Source organism: Sceloporus occidentalis, unplaced genomic scaffold, assembly GCF_023333645.1.
Source record: "Sceloporus occidentalis isolate IW3139 unplaced genomic scaffold, rSceOcc1.0.p SCAF_5, whole genome shotgun sequence".
NCBI lineage: Eukaryota > Metazoa > Chordata > Lepidosauria > Squamata > Phrynosomatidae > Sceloporus > Sceloporus occidentalis.
The window spans coordinates 73753657-73781102 of NW_028316985.1; the positions used below are offsets into that span (position 1 = coordinate 73753657).

General features: G+C 39.4%; 1 protein-coding gene across 4 annotated transcripts in view; it reads right to left on the reverse strand.

Annotated features, from left to right (window-relative positions):
• The window catches only part of LOC149312325 (metabotropic glutamate receptor 8), a 627813-nt gene that overhangs the window by 228774 nt on the left and 371593 nt on the right, over window positions 1–27446 (reverse strand). For all 4 annotated transcript variants that reach the window (XM_089524400.1, XM_089524401.1, XM_089524399.1 and 1 more), the window contains exon 7: window positions 5074–5274. In XM_089524400.1, coding sequence (XP_089380526.1) covers window positions 5074–5274 — 201 coding nt within the window. The remainder of the gene's footprint in view (window positions 1–5073; window positions 5275–27446) is intronic.

Below are 27446 nucleotides of genomic sequence, written 5' to 3' on the forward strand. Positions count from 1 at the left end.
TACAATTCATAATGAAAAAAAATCAGCCTTGGTGTTCCTTGACGCCGAAAAGGCCTTTGATTCCATAAAATGGCAATTTATGTTGGAAGTCCTTCAAAGAATGGACATGGGAATATTTTTTATAGCAAATATAAAGGAAATATATCTGGAACAAGAAATCCAGATAGTCATAAATGGGGAGAAAACCGACAGAATCACAATCAATAAAGGAACTAGACAGGGGTGCCCCCTCTCTCCACTTTTGTTTATTACTGTTTTAGAAATACTGAATAATTCAATTAGAGCAAACAATAAAATTAGAGGTTTAAAAATCAAAGGGTATGAACATAAACTGAGAGCATTTGCTGATGATATTTTTGTTATATTGGAAGAACCAATGAGATCCATGGGACACCTTCTAGCAGAGTTAAATGAATTTGGAAGTCTGTCAGGATTTAAGATAAATAAAGACAAAACCTCACTAATAACAAAGAACATGGAAGAGACCGAAATAAAAGAATTGACAACCAGATATGGACTAAAAGCAGCAAAGAAAGTAAAGTATTTAGGCATATGGTTAACAAATAACAATACAAATTTGTTTGAGAATAATTATAAACCAACATGGCAACAAATAAATAAAGATTTAACGAAATGGAAGAATTATGACTTATCTATACTGGGAAGGGTAGCCACAATAAAAATGGCTATACTGCCAAGGTTAATGTTTCTTTTCATAAATTTACCAATTATCCTCAACGAAAAAATCTTTGATGAATGGGAAAAATCAATAGTAAACTTTGTTTGGAGAGGGAAAAGATCACGCATACAAAAGAAGGTGCTAAAAAAGCAAAAAACTTATGGAGGCTGTGCGCTACCTGACCTTAAACTGTATTACAGGGCATGCTGCACTGTTTGGGTTCAGGAGTGGATAAGCTTGAAGAATAGACATTTGTTAAATTTAGAAGCAACAAACTTGAGATATGGATGGCATGCCTACATATGGTATAATAGAGATAAGATAAACAAAGATTTTCACAACCACTCAATTAGAAAGGCTCTATTCAAAGTATGGGGAACGATAAAGAATAAGTTTTATCTTGGGATTCCTAACTGGGTATCCACACAGGAAGCATTTTTTGGGAGATGGGTGGGCAATCCGAACTGGATAAGATATAAGGACTTAATAAAAAACAAACATCAATCCGATATAAAAATGATTTCAAGAGAAGATGTAAAAAATGCAGGCAAAACAATTAGCTGGTTTGAATATTTTCAAATTAGACAAAAGTTTAGAGAAGATCTACACAAAGAAGGATTTGAAAAAGACCAGAACGAACTGGATAAAATTATAGAAGCCAAGGATAAAGGTAAAATCTCTAAGTTGTATAACCTATTTCTTCAGAGAGAAATGGAACAGGAAATAGTATCCACATATATGATAAAATGGGCAACAGAAATAGGACATGAAATACCTTTGGAATACTGGGAAAACGCCTGGGACAAATCTAATAAATTTTCAACATCACAAGACTTGAAAGAGAACTGTATAAAGACCATAAACAGATGGTATTATACACCAGTAAGAATAGCGAAGATATATAAATTGAAAAATGATAAATGTTGGAGATGTCAAAGGGAAAAAGGATCTTATTTCCACATGTGGTGGTCCTGCCCAGTAATAAAGAACTATTGGTCAAAAATTCATAAGAACATCAAACAAAGTTTGAAAATTGACTATCCTTTTGTACCTGAACTGTATTTACTGAATATGACTTCTGTGATGGATACGAAAATGGAAAAAAAATACTGGAGGATTATACTGAATTTAGTAACCTGCGCGAGAATTGTGATAGCTAGAAATTGGAAATCAGTATATGTACCCTCTACAGATGAATGGTGGTTAAAGGTTGTGGAAATCAAAACTATGGAATGCTTTACAACACTGTGTGATGATAATTTAAATGAGAATTCTAAGGAAATAGGTAATAAAGAAAGAGAATGGGAACCTATTACAGAATATCTTACTATAAGATGGGAAATGGATCAATAGGGAAATGCTATACGATGGGTAGGATAGGTTCAGAGGGGAAATTATGTATAAAAAGATAGAAAGTAAGGTTAAAACAAAAATAAAATATAGATACTTTAGGATAATTAAGTAAAAAGGCTCTGAAGATACAGTGTCTATAACACCTATAGGGAAGCGTTTCAAATGGTGAAGATGATATCGGAAGATTGTTGAAGATAACATATATATAAGGATGTATTTAGTTTAAGTTGTATCAGGATTTTTCTTTTATTGGACTGTAGTGTATGAAATGTGTAAAATCTAATAAAAAAAAAAAAATAACAATGCTGTGGTGTTGCATTGGATTTGACCTGGCTAGTGTAGACACATCCCTTGTCATGTTTAGAGGAGACCTACTGGAACCAACAGAGTATAAGTTAAAAATGGTCCACACTGGCTGGATACTGTCATTTTTATTTAATACTTGAAACCTAGAATTTCCTGTATGGAAATTTCAAAAGGAAAACCAAAAGAACATTTATCAAGGGAGGAAATAATGCATACCACAGCAAATGTACCGATCAGCCAAATGATTTTTTCTGGTGCATTACCTGAAGCAAAAGCAGCTTCCACTTGGAAGCTAAACTGAAAATGACCTTGTGCTTTTAAAAAAGAAGGCTGGCAGCTGAGGTCACTGGAGTGTAGTGTGACAGACAGTGCTATTCTGCCTATGGTTTCCAGGCATGTCTGGCAGAAAGAATAATACTGTAAAGAACCTCCTGTCATTTCCTTTGAAAACAGTATAAAATATAATCTAGCACTAGCACAACTCTTATTTTTCAGAAGGGAGCAAAAGCTTCAGAGAACCTTCTTTCATCCTCATCTTATAGCAATAGCAATAGCAAGTACATTTCTATACTGCTTATCAGTGCGCTTAAGCACAGTTTACAGTGTGTAAGCTAATTGTCCCCAACAAGCTGGGTACTCATTTTAGCGACTTTGGGGGGGAAGCCAGATTGAGTCAACTCTGAGCCTGTTGTATTGAACTCACAACCTTATGGTTAAGAGTGAGTGGCTGCAGTACAGGATGTAACCACTGCACTACCAGGGCTCACTGTTCTTCTCCCCCAGCTAATATACATTAAGCAGTTTCCCTATAAGCCTTCTCTGTCTATGCATATAGGCAACACTAGCTGTATCTCCACCAATGGCCAATTCCCAGCTATATTTTATGGATAAAGACATTGAAAAATATGTACTATTGGTATGCATTACTTTTGTCAAATTATTGAGGTTAGATAATATTTTAATAATAATAATATTTATTTATAGCCCGCATCTCCCCGGAGGATAGGGGCGAGTTACAATCAAAATAAAACATAGTAAAATAATAACACAGAGAGATACAATGGCTGTGATCACATGTAGTGATAAACTAGGATTCTTGGCAACAAACAACCTGTGGATGCACACAACTTGCTTGTTCCTGCTTTACTTTTCAATTTGTGCAACCAAGTATAACTAAGCAGGGATAGCTGATCATGAAACCTGAACTTGGGATATTAGGTTGTTGTTACCAAATGAACAAGGATCATAAGCCAGCAATAAATCACAATCCTGAGTTCAGAAGTCACAATGAACTATCCTTTGCAGACTTGTACAAATGATGGAACAAATGGGCTGCGTGCATCAGCCCTTTGCACAAAACTAACTGTAAGTGTCATTATAGTAGTATGATTCCGCTAACTGCTGTGGCTGCATCCTATGGAATCATGGGATTGATAGCTTGGTGATGCACTAGAAGGAGAACTTTGGAGGAGAATTCAAAACATCCATCATTATACTGCAAATCTCAGGATTCCATAGAAAGAGCTATGGCAGTTAAAAGTTGAACTGTATAGTGTGAATGGGTCCTTACAGTTGTGTAAGAACACTGTCAATGAAGTTCCTGGGAGCAGGAAATTGGTGATTCTTCCATTACCTATATGAAACAAGATTCACACAAACTTCTGCTACAGGCAAACGATTAAGACAGTCTAAAAACAATGGCTGGAATCCTGTATCAGGTACTTAGTTTAGAGCCCATACAAACAGGCCAAAATAAAGCTGCTTCAGGTCATTTTGGGGGTATGCTGTTTAAATGACACACACATCTTAAGAAGCCAGAAGCTGCGCTCCAGTCCTTAGGAATGGAGCGTGGCTTTCATGTGGCTTCTAGCCTCTTAGGATGCATGCTTCATTTAAACAGCATATTTCCAATGTGACCTGAAGCAGCTTTATTTTGGCCTGTCTGTACAGGCTCTTAGTTAACACAGTAACCCGTCATGGCTTAACCCCTTCCCCCAACCAAAAACCAAAAAACCAATGGAAACATCATTCAGCCACACTCCAGTTAACAGCAGAACGGATCTCCTTGTCCCTATACAGTTGGTGTCAGTAAAATAAGTTGGGGGGGGGGTTATAATTGTGGCAATAGTATCAAATTCATTAATATGTAGTGATCTGAATATGAAGCAGTTATGGCTGAGTAAATCTAAGTAATTGTTTTGCATTCACCAGCACTACTTCATCATCACTGTGACAGTATTTTCATCATTGTAACTCCCCTCCAAACCTACTTTACCAGGCACCTCCTGCATGGACAGAAGGAGACCAATTCTGCCAGTGATCAGAACACAGATGAAGGAAGTTTCTGTCAGGTTACTTAATTAAGAAACAGGATTACAGCCATTTAAAACAACGAGTTCTTTTTCCTTTAATGGGCACATTTACTTTCACAGCCATTTGAGGTCATCCCATAAATAGTCTTGCATAAATTGCTTCCAAAATATCAATTTCCCACTCAATTGTTTAGGCAGAAACAGAATTTTAACTTTTACCCATTCCTAGTAAAGATTGATATTGTGTGAAAAGTACATTTTGGTTTTCAAAGCAGGTTAAAAAGATGATTTTAAAAAAGAGAAAGAGAGAATTGTTTCTAATCCTGTGCCTGGAAGTGTCCTATATAAAGATGAGGTGGGAGAGTGGAAATCCATGCCATTTGGGGACCATACTTAGATAAGATTAAAGTAGTGCAAACTTACCATTGAAGTTTACTGCTCGAATGTAACCAAGAAGCTCTTTACCATCAACTGTAGTCATCCGTGGACACAGACCAATATATCCAGGACAAAGTTCTTTATGCATGTTGTGCAATGCATATGCCATGGAGTACACAGCATCAATGACAAATTGGACCTTTCCTTCTTGCTCATAAGAAGAGTCTCTTGCAATTCTTTCCAAACCTGTGGGAAAGAGGAAAGAGGAATTGGTTGATTTATATTTTTGTGTAGGGAGCCAGCATGGCCTAATGGTTTGAGTGTTGGAGTGTGACTCTGGAGACCAGGGGCTGATTCCCAATTCAGCCATAAAACCCACTGGGTGACCTTGGCCAAGTCACATGCTCTCAGCCTCAGGGAAAGGCTTTAGTAAATCACATCTGAACAAATCTTGCCAAGAAAACCCCATGATATGGTTGTCTTAGGGTTGAAATAAGTCAGGAATGACTTGAAGGTACACCACCACCACCACAACAACAACAACGGTTTCACATTAGTGGCCAGTGGGATATTTTAGCCTAAATTTAACCGTTTAGATAAAACTGGAATGGAACAATTGATTCAATGGAACTTACATCAGTGTTGCTGACTCACCAAATTCCCTTTGATTCACTGGGTTTACTCTAGTTGGAGCTACAAATTAGATTTAGGCATCTGGAACAGTGAATCCAGATCAAAAGACTGGGACGCTCAAAATTCTGCATCAAGGGTCTACAGTCAAAATCAATTACATTACTTTGACACACTGAATGCATTCACTTCTTTTCATTTCAGTCAGTAAAGATGAGAATAGAAGAAGCAGAGGTTTCCTGACAGGCAGTTGTATTGTGGTGACAGAAGAATATGGGGCACCTTATGGAGCTATTGGTATGAAATGGTTAGAAGTTCAGTTATCAATAAAAGAATTATTTTTTAAAAAAAGATTTGCATTTCAGGATCCCATCCACATTCTGTGCATCTTTTTGCATTTTTCCTGTTAACTAAATTGTCTTTATGCATCTTTTCAAATACACACATTTCTTTTATCCATGGATAATTTGAGGAAACAATTAATAATCTGCTATTCATAGTTTCTGTTTGATGATGGGAAACTGAAAGAGCCATGTACAATTTAACAAATAATCTTGCAGACCAAGAATTCTACAAATCTTGGTTAATGTGATTTTTTCCCTCCACAATTAATAAGGATCAATCAGTCATTATGTTCACATCCCTATTATGAGACACGATTGCCAAATATGAACACTTCTAAAAAAAAACCACAAACCCAACAACAACAGTTTTCACCTATGTTAACAGTACAACAAGTCTTCCCAAATCCAATACAGCTGTTCTATCCTTGTTATGTTGAATACAACTGTTATACCTTATTTGTTTTAATAAGGATTCATTCATCACAATTCATTAGTTTACTCCTTAAAGTCCACAGAAGCCACTGAAGAGGGGCATGAAACAGATTTTTAATTTTAGCTATGTTAAGGAATATTATTGACTGTAAATAATGTGTTACAAAAAGTATGTATGTGTGTGAAGCAGAGAAAATGCATGCATACAAACAAGTTCAAGCACATGGTAAGTGGTTCGATGCATGGTTCCAGATACAACAAAGTCCACATTTTTTCCAACAAAAATTATTCTAGACAAGATAGAAATATGAACATTTGCCTTTACTTCTAATTATTGGGCATTCCAGATGACTTCTAAGCTTTTTCTTGCATTTCAGGATCATAAATGACTGTGGGGAGAAGAATGATTAAAAAAAGAGAGAGAGCCTACACAGAGTCTTGTTTCCAAAGCCTGTTTTCAGCTTAGTGATTCTTATTGAGCAGCTGGCTAAAGTTATTTATGGGATAGTTTTACAGCATTCTGTCACTCTGTTTAAAATGAAACAGAGAGAATACCTTTATTTCATCTACATCTATTGTCTTATAAACCAAACACATTGAAGGAAAGATGTGTTTTGTGCCAAGTGGTGCCACCATCTGTCACTGTATGCAAGACTGGCGTATGCTGCTCTATTTTTAAACAAAAAGATTTTATAGACTTAAACCTATTCTACATATAGCAATTTCATTTAGGGCAATGCAATACCACTCATTTTCAAAAACCTGGGAAGAATTTAGCTGCCTTGCAGCACTTAAACTATGATTTTTAGTACCTGAAATACACATTTATTTATTTTTTAAAAGAAAGATATAAAGCATGACAGTCATGGATAACAAAAGGCACTATTTTATAAACTCATTGATACAAACTGACTAACACAAGTCATATGAGATACAATTGATTGCTCAAAATCTGCTGTTTCATCCAAAATACTGCTCAAAGAATCTAATTTATTTTTCTTCATTTAAATAAGTTTGATCAATGTACAACCATTCCATTATGAAACAAAATCCTCCCTTCTAAACTACCAAGGGATAAAAAGCCATTTACAAAAAAAAAAGTAATACATTCAGCATATTTGAGTCCCTTTATTAGTGCCAAGCCCTCACAAAATGACATACAAAGAAGAGGTTGTAAAAGATAGCATACTTCTTCGGCCCACCATTGAGAAGACCCTGTCTCTCATACTTACTAATGTAACCATTTTTACTTTGGGGCAACCAAACAGGGCTTTTAAATATGTATGAACACTATTCTGAGAGTATGAACACAGCTCCTTCATTTCTATGGATTGTAAAGAAATTGTGTCTTATTTTTGTGTCATCCTGAAATTTCTATTTTGTACCTGCCTGACTGCATATACTCTAATCCAACATAAGGTAAGGCCCAAAACACCTACTCTTTTTTAATGTTATTTTTTGTTTGTGAATTGTTCAGTGATATTCAAAGGCCATACTCACTGGTGAGAAAATAAGTCCACCTCTGTTCTAATGACAACATATTTGGATGATATTATGCTAGAATGAGAGATTTTGCTGCAAAGACTCCAACCATATATGGAGCAAGAAACACCAGAGGTGCAAGCTTGTTTGAGGAAAGGAAGAGACACTAGGGATCACATTGCAAACATATGTTGGATAAAGGAGAGCATCAGAGAATTCCAGAAAAAAATCTGCATGTGCTTATTGACTAAGCAAAGCCTTCAACTGCATAGATCATGAAAAACTATGGCTTGTTTTTAGAGGAATGGTAGTGACACAGCATCTGATCATATTGATGCATAACCTCCACTGGGGGCAAGAGGCTGATGTTAGAGCAGAATATGGAGAAACAGAATGGTTCCCAGTCAGTAAAGGGGTAAAAAAGGTTGCATACTATCACCCTGTTTATTCAACCTGTATGCAGGGAATATTGTTTGCAAAGCAAGCTTAGAGCCAGAGGCAGGAGGAATGAAGAGCAGAGAAAGGAACATTAACAATCTAAGATATACATATAACATCATACTACTAGCAGAAACCAACAGGGACTTAGAACATTTACTTAAGAAGGTCAAGGAGAAAAGTGCCAAGATAGGTTTAATACTAAACATTAATAAAACTAAAATAATGACCACAGAAAAGCTGCAAGAATTCATCCTAGGCAATGAGAAAATCAAAATAGTCAAAGAGTTCCCATACTTTGGATCAAATATAGGGGAAGACTGCAATCAACAAATCAGAAGGAGATTAGGAATGAGAAGCACAGCTATGAAAGAATTGGACAAGAGTCTAATGTGCAAAGACATAGCTCTGAACACTAAAGTGAAGATACACCAAGCCATTGTGTTCCCCATCACAATGTATGGACGTGAGTGCTTAGTTGTATATTTTTACAGTTTAGGATTTTGTCCAGTTCTTTCATAGCTGCCCTTCCTAGTGGTAGTGTTCATCTGATTTGTTAACTGCAGTCTCTTTTCTGATCAATATTTGACCCAAGGTACAAGAAATCTTTGATTATTTCGATTTCCTCAATGTCTAAGTTGGATTTATGAAGATTCTCTGTGATCATTAGTTTTGTTTTCTTTACATTCATCAATAAACCTGCCTTTGCACTTTCTTCTTGAACTTTCCTCAGTAATTGTTCCAAGTCTCTGATATTTTGTGCTAGTAATATGGTGTCATCTGCAAATCTTAGACTGTTGATGTTTCTTTCTTCCATCTTCACTCCCCCTTCTTCTGAGTCTAAACCTTCTTTGTGCTATATTTTCTGCATACAAGTTAAACAAATAAGGTGATAGAATGCAGCCTTGCCTTACCTATTTGCAGATTCAAACCATTCTGTTTCTCTATATTCTGTTCTTACAATGGACTCTTGTCCTAAGTACAGATTCCTCATCAGGTCATTTATTGGGAATTTATCTGGGTGTAGTTTAGCTTAATACTATATAAAGATTTATTTCCCCTATGCATGCTCAACTAACCTGTCTGATCTTCAATGGAAACTTTTAGAATGTCATTGGATAACATCACATTTGTGAGCTGATTTCATATATGTCCTTGAATATAAACACTTAAGGTATTTTATTATATCAAATGGTAAACAAACATAGCAACTTTATGAATAAATATGTAAATGAGAATAACCTCCTCCTGGGCTCATACATTTCCTCTTCTCTCTCCTTCTTCCATGCAGCTATATAGAAAATATTCTGAAAATTTTCTTTTGGTAATAGTGGATTCAATCTCACCATTCCATCCAAACTAGAAAATGTGGTTAACTATGATTTATTTAAGTAAACTATGGCGGGATACAGACGGGCAGGAGAAGACGTCTTGGAGGTGTATTCTGCTGAATACGGAGCCTCCAGACCGCCCGCCCTGGGGGCGTGGCTCAGGAGATGGGGCTTCCACATGGGGGGCAGTGAAGACACCTCACCTGGGGCCGTTTCAGACCCGGAGTTTCCAAACCGCCGCCTCGGAGGATGCTGCAAAGAGAGAGGCAGCTTCCTCACGGGCGGCCAAAAACGGGGCTTTTTTTTTCCTTTGCTGGCTGGCGGATGCGCAGCTGCGCAGCTGCAGCGCTAAGCAGCGGTGGCAGAAAGCCTATGTGCACATTTAAAGTGCCCAAGCCCCTTTAAAACTTTTTCCGCTGCTCTGCCCAAGAATAATGGTGGTCTCCTGCCAGCTGGTGATCAGCTGGTGTTGGCATCCTTGTCCGCTTGCACTTTGCCAGTGTCACCAGCATCATAGATGCCTCCTCTCCTTTGGTCCCCGCGCTCCTGCTGAATCTGCAATGCGCAGCCACAGCTGTCGCCGCTGCCACCGCTGTCCCCCTGCCATCCCCCATCACCTCCCTTGTACATATGTAAATATTTAAAGTTTTAGGGTTTTTTTATTGTTAGGTGAAAATGGCACAGGGATGTGTGTAGGGGTTCACTTTAAAGTCCAAACTTTCCAAGCAGCGCATGCGTACATGTTGCTCTAGGGTTAGGGTTAGGGTTAGGGTTAGGAGTCTTAAAATGCGCTGCAGCTGTGCTGCAGCTTCCACAGCTGCATGGCAGCTGACGCTGCAATTAAAGCCTGACTGCAAACTGCGCATGTTCCAGGACCCCGACTCATTATGCGACGCAGCAGACACGGAGCTTTTAAATGGGCAACTTACATTAGTGGCGTAGCAATTCTGACGTACCGGTGCAGCAGCTTACAGACGGAGCTGCGCAGCTGCGCATCAAACGGAAAAGAAGCGGAGAAAAGCAGCACCTTTTTAATGCTGCTTCTTCCCGCTTGGGGCATGCGGGGGGCGTGTTCATGGCGGCATTCAGGTAAGGCCCGTCTGAAGGCTCTACCTTCATGACGTCATGAATACACCCCTTTTTGCCCGTCTGTATCCCGCCAATGCTTAGAAACCATAGTAAGAAGAGATGGGAGGGGAAAGTGCCATATTTAAGAGAAAGTTAGCTTCATTCAGCACTAAACCATGGTTTGATTCTCCATTCCAATGAGACCATTGTGTAGCCAATGTTTTTAGCTGTCTCTTCTTTTTCATGTTCACATCCTCAAACCTGGCAAGAACCAAATAAAAAATTGGAAAGAATATGTTCACAGATGAAGAATGAAAACAGACAAAGAAAGAAAAGAAAATCCTTTCTTCTAACAATCAAATGTCCACTTCTATAGAGAGTGAAGACTGCATCTCCAGAAATTTCTGAGAATTGGTATGTATATGTATAATATGTATGTATATCTATAATTTAAAAAATCCTTTAAAAATTAGATAGTTTCACATAGATGTTTTATATGTTGGCTCAAACATTATATACACAGTAAATGTATTTTTGTTTATTTTAGAATAGCCCCTGAAGAAGGACAATTAGGGATAAGGACAAAACGTGTTGGGCTTTTTAAGAAATAAAAGTTTTTGACCATTATATAGCATGTGAGATTTTGTATTCTTACAGGCTTCCACATTTTGAAACCTATCAAACAATTTTAGTGTTAAGTGTAGTTAATTTAATATTCTCGTACTCTTCATTAGATGGTTATGAGAAACGAAATAAACTAACACAAATATTCCATAAAATGTTTTCTGTATCAGTCATTACTGTATTTTAAATGTTTTTCTTTTCTCAATTCTAGAAATATCCAATATGTACCACAAATCAGAAGGAAAACATATTTGTTAGTTATCACTATTAAAAATATACAAAGTGCAAATATTTCTTCCCTGACACTTTCCTATTCAATACTTGCCCCATTAGTCAGAAGGCTGCATGCTATAAACCTCAAAATTTCCAGAAAAACAAATAATTGCAGAACACTATTCCAGCACCAACAGCAAAAATTTCAACCAAGTTTTCAAATTATCCATAGGAATTGGGGGAGGAGAGAAGAGAACAGGGAATACAATGATGGTGAAATAACACAAGTTGAAATTTGTAACATGGCATAATAAATACTCACAAAATATGTAGGGTTATGCCCTGAGCTATAAATGGATGGATTCCAAAGTCAACAGTGAGGAATGATGTGGTGCATAGAGTACAGTAAAGAACAAAAATATGTCTGAACACAGCAGTGATGGACAGCAAGGGCCAAGATGTGACCTTAGTCATGTAGCATAGGACTTACTGATATGGGTGGAGAGTCCATTAACAATGGGTTCTGTATTTGACAGATCTGGTCCATACACTTAACTGAAGCCTAATGAGACACTCACACACGTGTGTGTGTATGCGTGCGCATACATCTAAAGAGGTACTCAGATTTCTTTATGGTCTGGTGGTTAAAGGGAATGTTCAGAGGTTGACCATAAGGCCAAAGTAAGCAGTGTCAGTTTAAAGGAAAACTGTTCAAAAATCAAGGGAAAATTTAGAAGCTACAGGGTTATTAAACTCAGGAGTTTCAAGAAAAAGCAGGTTAAGCATTAGTAGAGCATTCTGATTCTATCATCAGCTAATTGGCTTCCAACCAAAGCAAAGGACACACCTCAACCCTGAATGGGAACGGCTTGGCGCTGATCGATGGAATGAGGCCATTTTGAGGAAACTTTGAGGTGCAATAAAATGCGTTTTTTCTCAGACTCACGCAGCCCCGAGCATCCCCTTCCCATGCCCATAATGGGGGGGGGGGGGAATGAGTCTGATAAGGTCCTAGGATTCCAAATTCAGGTGTCAAGACAACATCTTGTTGAATCCTGGAACTTCTAGTATGTTTCTAGAGTTTTCTAGAGTGTCAGAAGGTATAGTTAAATTGGCAGTGAAGCAGTTGTCTCCAACACAATTTGGGGCACTCCAAATTTATGACAAGTATGCAGATGTAAAATGCTTGCCTCTCGTGATAGCCAATTAAAATAAAATGTACAGTCCAAATCTTTATGCCCCCCCCTCTTAGAACCAATACTCATTATTCAGAGGTCTTCTTTCTTGTCGGTGCACATGAAAGTTAGATAGATGACCCCTTATTTGCAGCATAATCTTTCATTTTTACCCCTTGCAAACATATGGTTATAAATCACATTGCCACATAAATTAGAAACAAGTTTACCATTTTATTAGCATTATATGTCTTTCTCTAATTAAGTACTGAGGGAATGAAATTATAGGCTCCTGCTCTTGCCTTTCCATCTTCTCTCTCCCTCCCCTCTCAAAAATGCTTCAGGTCTTCAGTTTTCCTGAAGCTACAAAGTAAGAGAGCAGAGACTTCCTTCCTTTTCTCACACACACATATACATACGAAGCAAAGTTACTAAGAATATTTCCAATCTAATTGTTTCAAGGATCTAAAACAGTAATTTACCCAGATGACAGTGACTCATCAGCTTAATTGGCTGTAAAATTTAATTATAGCTGTACTTCCCAAAGTAAATGTTAATGTACAGCTGTAAAGTGATGCATAATGTAAATACCATAAATATAAGTCAACCACCCACAAAATAATGTCACACCTTCAGCATTTGTTTTTGCACCGACCACTGGAAACCAAATTATTATGTTTCATTGTATAGCTAGGTTCCCAGGTCAGGCGAATCTATGCTGAAATCCTGAATGTTCTCATTACTACAATAGTATAATAGGAAAGGCCAGGCCTCAGTTCTTTTCCTTTGCAGTTTTTACAAGTGCTATGCTTGCATCTCTTCGGGTGTTGGTTCCAGCAATGAATTCACTTTAGGAAATATATGATACTCATGAAGCAAAGAAGGCACAAGAATCCCACAAACTGACATGAACTAGCTAGCCAAATATCCTAGAGAGAGATAGAAGCAAGACAACCATGTTACCAGGCCAAGCCTGCGTTATTCTAGGTAATCTCTCTTTCTAATGAACATGAGCAGAAAGATGTGTGAATCCAATTCTGGGGCTGCATAGCTAGCTGCCATATTATGTTTTCTCTCAAAAGAAGAAGAGCTTTTCCCATCATACACATACTCACACTTTCATTTTATTTTTCCTTAATTTCCTTTTAGGTGTGTTTTAAATAAATTATCCATGTATGCGTTGTATATACATGGATAGCAATTCGTATGAATCTATATGAACATTTGACATTGTTACCTCACCACACAGTCTCCACTCTTTTGCCTCCAGGGGGACATTCACACTACCCAATTATAGCACTATGGAGTGTATCACACGGAGGTCCTTCCATGTGCTAAACGTCACGCAAGCGCCCCCCCAAAGGTCACACAAGCACCTTGGATGTGATTTCCCCATGGCTCTACGGAAGGGGAATCGCAGCTCCTGCTCTGTTCCCATCATGCACTCGTAACCGGGGGAGCCTCCTGGAGCACTTATCTTATTAATGGGATAAATCGTCAATAAGAAAAGCATTCCAGGAGGCTCCCCCAGTTACGAGTGCATGATGGGAACAAACAGGAGTCACGATTCCACTTCCGTAGTGCCATGGGGGATCACACCCATGGTGCTTGCATGACGTTTGGGGGTGCTTGCGTGATGTTTATCACATGGAAGGACCTCCGTGTGATAAACTCCTATAAGTCCACTTTAACTTTTATATCTTATGGAATTGTGGGATTTCTAGTGTGGTGAGTCCCCCTGGAGGGCTCTGAGAGAAAATTCTAAATGCCCCTCTATATATTGCCAAACCCAGGATTCCTTAGGACATAATTCTGTAGTGTGAATTACTCCTAGGTGGTAAGCTCAGGGAAGTCTGGCTGACTGAGCTTAGTTTGGTTTGGTGGATGTTGATGCACAACCTACCATTTCAGATGAGTAGCAGTGTTAAAAAGAGGATCAAGCTTTAGGAAGAAGATGGGCAATATGAATCTTGGAGCATCTCAGCCTAGCTAGTGAGGCTTGAGTTTCTGCACAGGATTAGAGTTTTGGCAACTTGATTCAGGCAACTTTAACTGCAAAGGCTCATTGTCATACAAAAAGATACTTTGCTAACCAGCATTCTGTTTGCATATGCACAGACAACAAAGAAATCTGCCACATTTCTTCTCTCTTAGCACACAGTACTTTAACTCACTTCTTTTTAGTCACAGCTCTATAGACTTCATTGTCAAACACTTGACCTTATTGCATACACTTTCATTAGTGTTCTGGGCATTGGCAGAGGATGTGCACGGCTGAGTGAGAACATATTTTATCGCACACCGCACTGTCCTCAAGCTGGCCCCATTCTATTGGCCGGTGCCTGGAGATTCCCATTTAGTGCTGAGATGTGCCATTTTGCTTTGCCGAAAAACTGCAGAACAAAATTACATGCCCCAGCACTGAATGGGAATGGCCTGGCATCAGCCGATAGAATGGGGCTGGCTTGTGGAAGTGAAGTGTATTCCCTCGGCCGCACACATCCACTGCTCATGCCCAGAATGCTAACAAAAGTGCGTGCCATAAGGTCCACTGAGGTAGCAAGTTTCAAATATCTACTTCTAGGAGATTCTTTCCCCGATTCCACTTTTTCCAGAGGGTTGGACTTGATGGCCCTTGTGGCCTCTTCCAGCTCTATGACTCTATAATTCTATGAGTTAGATCTTCCATAGAATATAGCAAGGAAGCTGTTACATTGGGGGAAAATGTACAAGCACACACTAAAACATATTCATCACATTCCTATAAATGTTTAAAGACTCAGTGAGCAAGCCTGTCTGCCATTACTGGCCTTTCCACTGAACTACACAGAAATGTTCTCTGGAACACAGCTTAAGAATTACCACATCAAAGGACCTGATGTTAGCGATAAAGTAGTGACTCACTGGCAGGTACTGATTGAACAGCCATTTAATAGTGGCAGAGGCTGGGCTATTCAGTTACTACCTTTGGATGGATGATATACAATCATTCTATTTACACGTTTCATCGATGCAGAGACTGGGAAGGGGCCTTGCTAGCCGCAATCTCCATTCTCCTCACAGTGAAAGGAAGCCTGTATAGTGACACTGCAGTCTGTAAGTGCACTCTGGTGTGATTGTTAATGGTTTCTGTTGTGAGTGTAGGGCACTGTGAATACACACTGTTGCACACTTCTAGAACTCGTTGTCTTTCTCTGTATTCTTGACAAAATTCATGTTTGTACTTATGCTCAAGGATTAATATCTCTGCCATCCACAAACAGACATGTTATTTCAAGTGTCTGTGCATGTTCCTCAATGAGTTATATCAGATGTCAAAAATTACACGCCTGTGATCATTCAGACAAACTTGGGAGGGTTTCTTTTAATGACTTGATGAAGTGCCACACCCTCTTGCTTTTGATATAAAGCATTTTATATTCTCCATATTTGAAAGAAAATGAAGATAGGTTACAATATATCGTCGACTGTACGTTGACCTCATGTATAAGTCAAAGGCATGTTGGGGGGTCAAAATTATGGATTTTGATATGACCTATGTTAAAACTTGAGGGTAAAACCTAAAGGAATGTAAAAAAAGAGAAGATTTAAAGGATGAAACAAAGGAAATTATTATTATTATTATTATTATTATTATTATTATTATTATGTTTATGTTTATTTATACCCCACCTTCCTCCCAGTACAGGGACTCAAGGTGGCTAATAGATGCCAAAGAGCTTGTAAAATTCTGGTAGGCATGACTGTGTCACCCTAAAGGCTGGATAGATAAGCAGGTACTTATGGTAAATCGTGGATGTACAATGTGTGGAGAAGGTGACCAGGTATGGGTAGAGCTAAGAAAACACACACATGTCAAAAAGGATGGAAGGGCAAAGCAAAAGAAAATGGTGACTATATTAGCATTTATTATAGCCTTTAACATTAATGTGGTAACTTTTCTGACTAAAATTTCCAGACTTACACATGACTATTTACTTACCTACATAGTTATGACTTATACAAAGAATACGACTTACACAAAGTCCATCAATGGTATGCATTTGCACACCTGACAAGTGACTCCCTTGTTTAAAAAAAGTTAAGCTATGGCACCATGCTCATTCGAATGTGAAATCCATCCATCAAGGCTTATGGGGGGGAAAAAATCTCTCAAAATGGGTTTGAAAGCATATACCCCTGCAGGTAATTGATGTACTTTTTCTGCCTGTGCCTTTACTACAATAAGCAGTGACAAGACCTGGAGGAACTTAATCACTGTTCAGAACACATACTACAGAAGAAGCATCAGAAACATGGCAGGACTAGGACAAAGGAGAGCAGGTGACACTGTACCACCAACTACAGCCTTGAGTCTCTGTACCAGGAGGAAGGTGGAATATAAATAAATATAACAACAAGAAGAAGATTTGACATCACAGAAGTCATTTGCAGTTTTACCTAGTTTTATTCCAGGCCTCAGAATCTGACCAATTCAAAGTACATTTGTAATTCAATCCATGCATTTTCCCATTATCTTAAATATTTACACTCAAACACTGCAAAAATCCCATCTTGCATTTTCCATTTCCAAGCTACAAAAGATAATTAATCAGCATGGTGATAGGGATCTCTGATTTGAGGATTTTAATCTTTCTGGTTCCCCCCCCCCCCTCAAGACATTTACAGTACTAGCAATTTGTTGCCTTTTAAAAATTAATTCTTTAGTCTAGGACTTAAAAGAAGCTGAATTAATATAGGTGGTCTCAATTAGTTTTTACCATGCTGTCACAATTCCTTAAGGCTTTCATTGCCGATACTGTGTGCCTTTCATGTCAATTTCTGATTTATGGCAACACTAAGGTGAACCTGTCAAGGGGTTTTCTTGGCAAGAGCTGTTCATAGGGGGGTTTGACAATGCCTTCTTCTGAAGCTGAGAATGTGTGAGATGCTGAAGGTCAGCCAGTGGTTTGAACCCTATTCTCCTGATGTCTTCGTCCAATACTCAACCACTACACCACACTGACTCCCACTGTTCTCTTAGATAGGTAGGTAGGTATTAATTTACAAAGCATAGGCACCATTTGCTCCGCGCGGGAGCTGCAGCAGCCAAACCGCGCGGCTCCCGCGCGGAGCAAAAAAGAAGCTCCATTTCGGAGCTTCTTTTTGCAGCGCCTTTATGACATCGCGAGGCGCCGCTGGTGCATTCGCGACGTCATAGGCGCCGTGACACGTCTGGACGCTATGCGTCCAGTACGTAAACATGGCGGCCCCCATGTGGAAGGGGCGCCGCCATGTTGTACGTATTCTATACATACTAAGGTTAGGGGGGTGCAGAAGCACCGCCCCTTCCTAACCCTAGTACGTATAGAATACGTACTATATGGCGGTTTGTATCCCGCCATACAGTAGTTAGGCATTTGAATTAAAATTAATGAGATCTTGCCATTATCAAATGGTTGAGATAATGTGAGTTTTTGTCATGGTCTGAATCTGAATCAAGTCCATGTAACCTGTTATGACAGTCATGTTTCCAGACCTACTGGGTTTGCTTGAAACTAACTGTGAAGGCTTCAGACAGAAATATTATACTATGGAGTGTGTAAGAAAAAAAGAGAAGGAGAGATGAGAAGTTTCCAAATTCAGCAGAGCACCCGTTTCTTTTTCAGAATATCTGTGAACATTTAGGAATACTCAAAAATGGTTTTGCCAGTTCTATTCTCTGAAATATAGCCTACAGCATCTGGTGTTTGTTAGCAACTGTCCATCCAAGTATTAACCAGAACTGAACCTGGTTAGCTTCCAAGATCAGATTGGATCTGGTACCTTCAGGATATTTAGGCAGCCTTGATATATCTATTAATAAAGGTTGGCTTTTTATAATGTGGAATTGGAAGCACACATTTTTGGGTCCATGGATTATCAGGAAGCCAAATATACACTTCTAGCTGATAAAGTGAAGTTTAGAAAAGCTTATGTCAAATAAAACCTGGTAGTCATTTCATAGCACTACAAGACTTAGACATACACACATACATATCAGCAAGCTGGTTATGTGTAACAATAGAAACACATCTTCACATATCAGCTGGCTCTTAATGTGTACCATTTGTAGTTCTCCTCTGGGTCTCACATATAAAAAATTTTACTGGATGTCTCATCAGTTTCTTTGCATACCACTATTTTTGGATTTTAATTAATTAGCTTCTCCCATGCACCAGACTGAATGTGAAGCTTTCTGGAATGTTGTTTAAGAAACATAATGTGATTATGCTAATGGAAGAAGCAGTATGAAGCTGTTCTTGGTTTACTGTAACAGTTGTCTGATTAATGCATCCAATCATTATAAAGATCAGTGCATAAAATAGCTAGCGCTTTTACTGATGGAATGCACTCAAACTGCTGTATTTCAGATAATGAGCTTCGCTGAATAAATTAGAACCCAACTGCAGAAATAATGACTCAGGACTGCAATGAAATGTGTGCAGGTGTGCAGCTGCACAAGTGTACAAATTGCCATCTAAAGCCATGGGTTTCTTTTTTTAAAAAAAACAACAATGCTAGCAAGAAAACAGAAGAGAAAAAAGAAAATTCAGAGCAGAAAAGGAACGAAAAACATCAACGTTTAGCTGATTATAGATATCATTACAGTGTAACTTAATTTTAAAAAAGTATTTTGTTTTGCATGCCAATTGATTCAAAGGACGTTATCAGACAAGGGAAATTGGTAGTATAATCCAATGGCAATCCAAACGCAATCATGGGGTTTAATGTTATTGCGTGATAGACTACCACATGCAATTTTGGGCAATGAGAAGTCAGTCCGAACGCAATCATGGGGTTTCACATTATTGCGTGAGAGGTGATCACACACAATTTTGGGCCATGGCAAGCTATTTTCGGGCAATGGGAAGTCAGTTTGAATGCAATTCAAATTCATGTAAATTCGCTGAACTAGCGGATTCACGTGAATGTGTTCTGGCCCCACTTTCTTTTCATTCGAAATTAAGATAAATTCCTCCCGTGTGATAAACTCCAACATTGTTTTGCTTTTGAAAAGGGTCACCAAAGACTGTGGTGAAATGGCATCTTCCCATAACTACAGGTAACTCATTGCCAATAAATGGAAGAGTGTATGTGGGAGATAGTAGGAGAGGATATAAAAAGTCCAGTTTTGCTGAATCAGTGATGTCTAGACTATGTGAACTTGTTTTGTACATCTGCATTCATTTATAGACTAAAGCCATGGTTACTTTATCTTTTGTCTCATCAAAAAAGACACTCAAGTTAAGTAGGACTGATAATCTATCCCCCCACCAAAAAAAAAAAAAAAAAAAAACCCAGCATAAGAATAGAGTGACAAAACACAATGTCACAGTATTGCCGAGTCACATCTCAAAGAAAAGTATCTTCTTCCACAAAACAAGGCAACATGTAACTATTAAAAACTGGCAGCCAGTTTCCACTTTCTGGCACTTGAACCTGTTTTATCTTCACAACTTTATGATATAGTTAAAAATATGCAATTATTAGATTGTTGTTCTCTTCAGTAGGAACAATTTCCAGATGTTCTGGTTAATGTTCTAAAAGAGCTAATTTGTTCTTTAAAATAATAATAATAACTTACAAGTCTTCAAAATTCATGCCATGTAACAATCACTTTTAAAATGTCACTTCCAACTAAACAAAAATAGCAGCACCCTTTTCATCATAAGAGTAAGATTCTGAGGCTCTGGTCACATGTCACTCAAGTGTTAAAATTGCTGATAGAAGACACAATAATGACCACCAGCTTAATTAGCTTATTTAAAAAGAGAAAGGGGAAAAATGATATACGACTGAGCACAAAAGTCAGAATTGTACAAGCCATTACCACATATGGATGCAAGTGCTGGACAGTTAAGAAAGTGGATAGGAAGAAAATCAATTCATTTGAAATGTGGTAGTGAAGAAGATTGCTGAGGATACCATGGACAACCAAGAAGTCCTACAAATGGGTACTAGAACAGATCAAACCAGAAATTTCTCTGGAAGCCAAGATGACTAGACTAAGGCTGTTGTACTTTGGCCACATCATGAGAGGGCATGAGAGAAAACAATGCTAGGAAAGGTGGAGCGACGTAGAAAGAGAGGAAGGCTGCATGCTAGATGAATGAACTCTATAAAAGAGGTCACAGCTACAAATTTGCAAGAACTGAACAAATCAGTGAAGAACAGGGAATCTTGAAGATGTCTCATCTACAGGGTTGCCATGGGTTGAAGTTGATTTGAGGGTGGAGAACAAAAATAAAGCAGATTACATGGAAGACCTCTGGTTGAGATCCTAGAGAACCACTACTAGTCAGTGGAACTACTCTCCATGGTCTATGGCAACCTTCCCCAGCTTGCTGCTTTCTAGATCTGTTGTACTACCATTCTCATTATCTCAAGCTATAATGGTCTGCTGGCTCTGCCACAGTTGTAGGTGAACACATTTATGTGACACCACATTGAAGTTGGCTAGTTTATCTGGACAAATGTTCTGTATCAGTATAACATAGCTCCTCATAGTTCCCTTCTTCCCACAATTCTTTGTATTATGGTGAAAAGAATTGGCTAATGAGAGACAACATTCCCCTTATCTTCAGAGGATGGAGGAACAAACCAGATGTAAGAAACCCATTTCTCCTTTTCTTCCTTCTGTTACTGAAAAGCTACCTCCTGTTATTTTGGGAGAATTCCTGTGCTACTTCCACTACTCCTTCCCATTTTTAAAAATTAAAGCTGCGCTGAATCCAAGTTCTGACCACCATCACATTGTGTCATTCTCAGCATGCCTCTGGAACATTCTGTCTAGTTCAGGCAGTAAGAGTTATATAAATAGAAAGCGGACTTTACTGAGCATCATGCTGATCTTCTCTTAGCCACAACTTTATCCACAGGGTTTTGAGAATTGTTCCTCAGAATATTCACAGCAACAATGGATTATTGTTTGAAAAGCAGGTCTTTCATGTGTTCTCCTTTGAACACAAATCCCAAAACCTTACTAGGGTTATTGGGTCAATAATATCAGGGGATAAATCTTAGACCAAGGGATGAGAAGGGCTTGTGAAGGCAAGGGCATAGCAGCCCTTTCAATGTCAAAGAGTTGATGCAGGCAAGGGCTGGGAGGTAGGACAGAGCTGTATCTTCCACGTGGCCTTAGCTATAGCCCACATGACATGTAAAGATTTTTTTTCTAGGCCATTCATTGCTGTTAAAGCTTGAAGGAGGCTCACTGCCCATCCCCAGTGGTTCTTTCCCCCATGTCATTTATCATTAATGCCAGGTACTGCACAAGAAGAAAGTTCATGGGTCACACAAGAACGGCAGCCCACTTATTACCTTTCTTTAGTTGGTGCAATAAGCCCAGTTACATGCATCTGCCATCTCTCTTTCCATTCGTCTTCTTTCATTACTGCTTTTTTTTAAGGTGACATTGCACAAACACAGAGAAATACCTTCATGCTGAGCCCTGATGCATGCTGGAAACAAGTAGACATGGCTTTAAAGCCACCTTACATACAAAAACCAACTCCTTCCTTACTCAGTGTGACTCACACTGAGATTTCTCTCCCTCCTATGAGACCCAGCAATTTCCCAAGACTTCAGCTGGCAACCTGATGCCTGGAAAATCTAGTTAAGATGTTGGAGATGCAGAAGTTATCTGGCTGAATTTACACTAAAAGCTAAGACTATTTCCCCTCGCAGTAGGGCACTGAATGGGTTATGCTTGAATACTCACAACAGAAATTGTGTGTTCCTCTGAAGACAGAAAGAAGTGGTTCCTTTGGCTTCCCTGTGAAGCCAAAGAGTTTCTAATTGCCTCTTTTTGGCTTCAGTTTTATTGCCCTCAGTGTGTCAAGACATGTTATATATCCTGGGAGTGGGGGGAGGAATGAGAATCATTAGTTTACCATACTCTTGTTTCATTCTTACATTCTTGAAATGTCTAACATCCTGTCTTGATGTTGTCAGTGGTGGCTCTTGATTCATGCAATTAAATGCACTCCAATGATGCCGAAATTGTAAGAGTCCCTACTGACTATCACAATGCTTGTAATCCTGTGAAAATCACTGATAAACTGTACATGTCATAGCAGAAGCCACAATATAGTGCAGAGGCAGAAGTGTGAAAGCCCATTGATTATAATAGTCTGAAGTACACCTAACTCTCTGTTGGATTTATGGCCAAAGAGGACATTATAAACAAAAGCTAATAAAATTAACATACAGATTTGCAATCGTATGGACAGTTAACTTGAACAAAAAGATTTGATTATATGTGCATGCATATAAATATCCACATAGTCTTTAGGGTGATGAAAAATTGGATTCTAATTGTATACTGTGTTCAGCTTGTAAAACAGAGATTTGGGGCCAAAGCAGATGGCCTGGAAGGAGCAGCCTCTGGCTGCTGCAGCACCAATCATGCTTGGACTACAGCAACCAGATGGCCCACTCCTGAAGCAGGCCACTACCACAATACCAAATGAACCGCATTCAGGAGCAGATTAAATCCATTCCTTTTACCAGTGGTTTCAGACCGCCTTAGGTGCCCTTGGAGCAGCTTCTTGCTGCTTCGGGGATGTGCACCATCTTAATGTCATGCCCCCAAAGCGGCTGGAAGCTGCTCTATTTGGCCCATCTGTTTTGGGTCTTGCTAACATCTCAATAAGTATGAGATCCAATAAAATTAATTGTTGGAATCCATTTAGGCAGGAGATAGAGAATATCCTAACAACATCTGTATACTGTCCAGCAGAACTGTTTAGGTAGTAAGGGAACTGACTCAGACTCCATCTGGGCAGAACTCATTACTTGACCCAACAACAGCCTGCTGTGAAGTGATTAACAAAGCATGGCCACTGAACTTACCCGGTGAGTTGCATTGCTGCCAGGAGGCTGCACCGCCGACCTGCCCCTCGTCGGGGTCCATCGTGCCCCAGCATGCCTTGCTGGGGCGGGCAGGCCTTTTCATTAGTGGTCAAGGAGCCGGGGGAGGGACTTCCGCTCTAGGAGCGGGAGGACCTCTCTGTAGTCACTCCTTCCGGTCCTTCAGGCAGCTGATTTGTTGGCTGCCTGGAGGGAGCAGGGCTGCCTTCTCATGGCTCCTCCTCTAATAAGGGCCTATATAAAGCCACATGGCCCGGTGTTCAGGGCCAGTTTAGCTCGGCTCTCGCACTCTCCCTCCCTGGAGTTGGTGCTTTGTTTGTCACAACTATGGGGCAGCAGCATAGGTCATGGATCTGGTGGGTGTGGTTTCCAGGGCTGCAGGGCACTGGATTGGGAGTCCTTTGGGATCTGGGTGCGCTGAAGGCATACGTTGTGGCCATTGCGGGGGTCACAGCGTTATAGTGTCACCCAGTGACTAGGGGCTTCTGGGAAAACATGCGATTGGACGGGTGCATGTCTGGGAGCCCCTAGGTCATCCCGAGGCCTGGCTGTGTCCAGGCATTTTCGGTCATCGATCAACCGGGGGGTTGTTCGATATTCCAGATCCTGACCTCACGCTTTGGGTTCTACATTGTTTGCCATTTGTTAATAAAGTTGTGGCCTTTCCTCCATCACTGGCTATTGTTTTATTATGGTGGCGCCCCTCCTAGGCAACTATTTGGTAGATAAAATCTCTCACATAAGAGCTAACTTGGATGCCAGTGTTTTAACAGAATCTCTGTTGAGGTGTCCAGCAACTCTGTGGATAAGATTATACTGGATCAGTTTCAGTCTGTGAGTACTGATGATGTGGACAAGCTCCTTGGTAGTGTGAAGAAGACAACATGCACTCTTGATCCTTGTCCTTCATGGTTGGCCGCCCAGGGGGGAGATGCCTTGAAGATGTTTCTGAGAGACATCATCAATGCATCCCTTAGGGAAGGTCAAGTTCCATCTTGCTTGAAGGGAGTAGATGTTAGTACGCTTCTGTGGGAAAAAACCTTCCCTTAAGCCCCTGAATATGAATAGATATAGGCCAGTATCCCATCTAGCATTTCTGAGCAAAGTGATCGAGAGGGCTGTTGCCTTTCAGCTCCAGGTTGTCTTGGATGAAGCTGATTATCTAGAACCATTTCAAACCAGCTTTAGGACAGGATATGGAGTTGAGACTGCCATGGTTGCCTTAGCTGGGCTTCGTCTGGGCATTGATAAAGTGCTGGTTATGACTTATAAAGCCGCATATGGTTCCAGAGGGAACTAAGACCACATCTCCCTCTATGAACCAGCCCGGGCACTGAGATCCTCTAAAGAGTCCCTTCTCTTAGTCCCACCCCCATTACCAGCACAGTTTGTGGTGACACGAGACAGGGCCTTTTGTGGCTGCCCCTAGGCTGTGGGACTCCCTTCCTAGGGAGATTAGAATGGCCCCTTCCCTGTTGTCCTTCCACCGGCAGGTTAAAATCTTCTTATGAAGGCAAGCTTTTAAAACAGAATGTTTTTAAAGGACTGACTTGGGGTGTTGTATCATTTTAAGCATTTAAAACAATAATGATCTTTTAAACTGCATTTTTATTCTTTTAAAAAGCAATCTATTTTAATATTGTAACAATTTTATTCTGTTTTAATGTATCACTTTTCTATGTTTTTAATTATATTGTTCTTTTAACGTTGTGAGCTGCTCTGAGTCCGAGCTCTGGGAAAAGAGCAGGAAATAAATAAATAAATAAATGCTCTGTCAAAATTCAAAATGAAACTTGAAGTGGATTTACCTCTCAATTTATACGGAAGCTATCATCCACCATGGGGGGAAATGATGCCATCCCTTCTAACCAAATAGTCCCTATGCTTTAACCCTGCAGATCCTGCCTCCACCACACCAAGAACTCAAAATGCTTGAAAAGTGTGTAATGATAAATATTCACCTAGCCTATAAGCCTGACTCATACCTAAATGAAAAAGCCAAGTCTCAAGGTAACCTCCCATTTTTTCAGATACATGCAGTTAAAATAGCACTCTTGAAGTCTGTCAGTTTGAAAATCTGCCAGTGTGTAGATGACAGATGTACTAATATATTGAGAGGCACGAGCTCTCAAATGGAATACAATTTATGTTTTATAAAATGATGAAGTCATTTTGTATCATCTTGGAAAAAGAGCAAGCAATCCAAGAAAAAAAAATAGGATTAGGAAGAGCATCTAATAGTTGTATGGTTAGTATTTCATACTGCCAAAAGTGATAAGATGACTTTCAGAATAATGTTCTGTAATAACCCTTTCAGAAAGTAAATTTTGTCTGCATTTTGCAGGGATATAATTGGGAATAAATTATTCTTTCTCCCACCAAGCACTAAAATGAAGTGAACAAAAGAAATCAGAATAGTGTATGTTTTATAATCCGATTCTGTCTTATTGTCCTGGTTAGCTAATGGTGAATCTCTGGTTTGGACATCATTGGGGACAGTGGCTTAGTAGTACAAGTCAAGAATCAAATCTCCCAGTGACTGTGTAAAGATGACAGGATATGGATGGGGAAAGGAACATTTGGCCCTACTGCTTATCCTCTATCTTCACAAGCATGCATGCAAATTCCAGAGGGTGGGAGCAGCCACCAAGAAGGCTTTCTCTTGTGTCCTCACCAGGTGAACCTGTGATCTTGATGCAGATGCTCTTGCAGGTTCATATGGGTAGATACGATCTCTCAAATAGTCTGCATCCAAGCCGTGTGGAAAGATATGATCATTTTCCTGATGGCCACTCCAAGACTCTAGAACACTTTGCCAATCAAGCCTGGACTAGCTCCTTACTGTGACCATTTCATGCTACACAACTGTAGCACTATGATTCCACTTTAACCGCCATGGCAGCATCATGATGGCTGCAGCATATGGAAACCAAAGGTCTGTAGTTTGGAGAGGCTCTAGGTCTATCTGGCTGAGAATGTTCAATACTTTTCTTTAAACTGCAAATCCAAGATTCCATAGGATGTTGCCATGACAGTTAAAATGGAACCACAGCACTATGTAGTGTGAAAGCCTGCTGGCTGCCATTCTGCTGACAGTCAAAGATCTCCTCTAGACAGGCCTTTGAAGTATAAAAAAAGCTTTCACAGGGTGGGCATTGGTGTTTCCTCCTGCCTCCTTTTTAACGGCTATGTTTGCAATTCTGTTCTTATTCTCTTTTTATATTTCAATTGCGTATGTATCTGTTTGTTTTTAAATTGGTGTTGCTATTGCTAGCTGCCTTGAATGCCATTGGTTGGCGGAGAGATATAGTATGATAGAGAAATAAATAAATTGTAAAACCTGAGGATTAGAGCAGTATGAGCAAAAGGGCAGAAACTCCTACAGAGAAACTCCAAAACATTCATTCTTCTTGAGGTTGCTTAGTTCCCAGAAACATGACATTAGGATAGTTACCTGTCCTTAAGTGGACAGGCAGTAAAGACAGCCTTCTTTGCTTTGAGTAAAGGCCTCTGAGTCCTGGCTATTGAGCCAGGCAAGAATAGAGGGCAATTATTTAAAATATATCATTTTGCCTTTTTTGTTGTTCTGTAGTATTGCTGACAGGTTTACTCCTTATACAGTGTTGGAGACTACATTCAACTGCTAAAAGGATAGCTATCCCAAGGAACCAGAAAGGTGACACTTTATATGTATAACTCCCTAATTATTTTGCTGCTCAAGGCAGAGCAAGAAATGTTTTGTTGCCCAAGGTAGAACAATAAATGTTTTCCTCTGCCCATCTATCCAT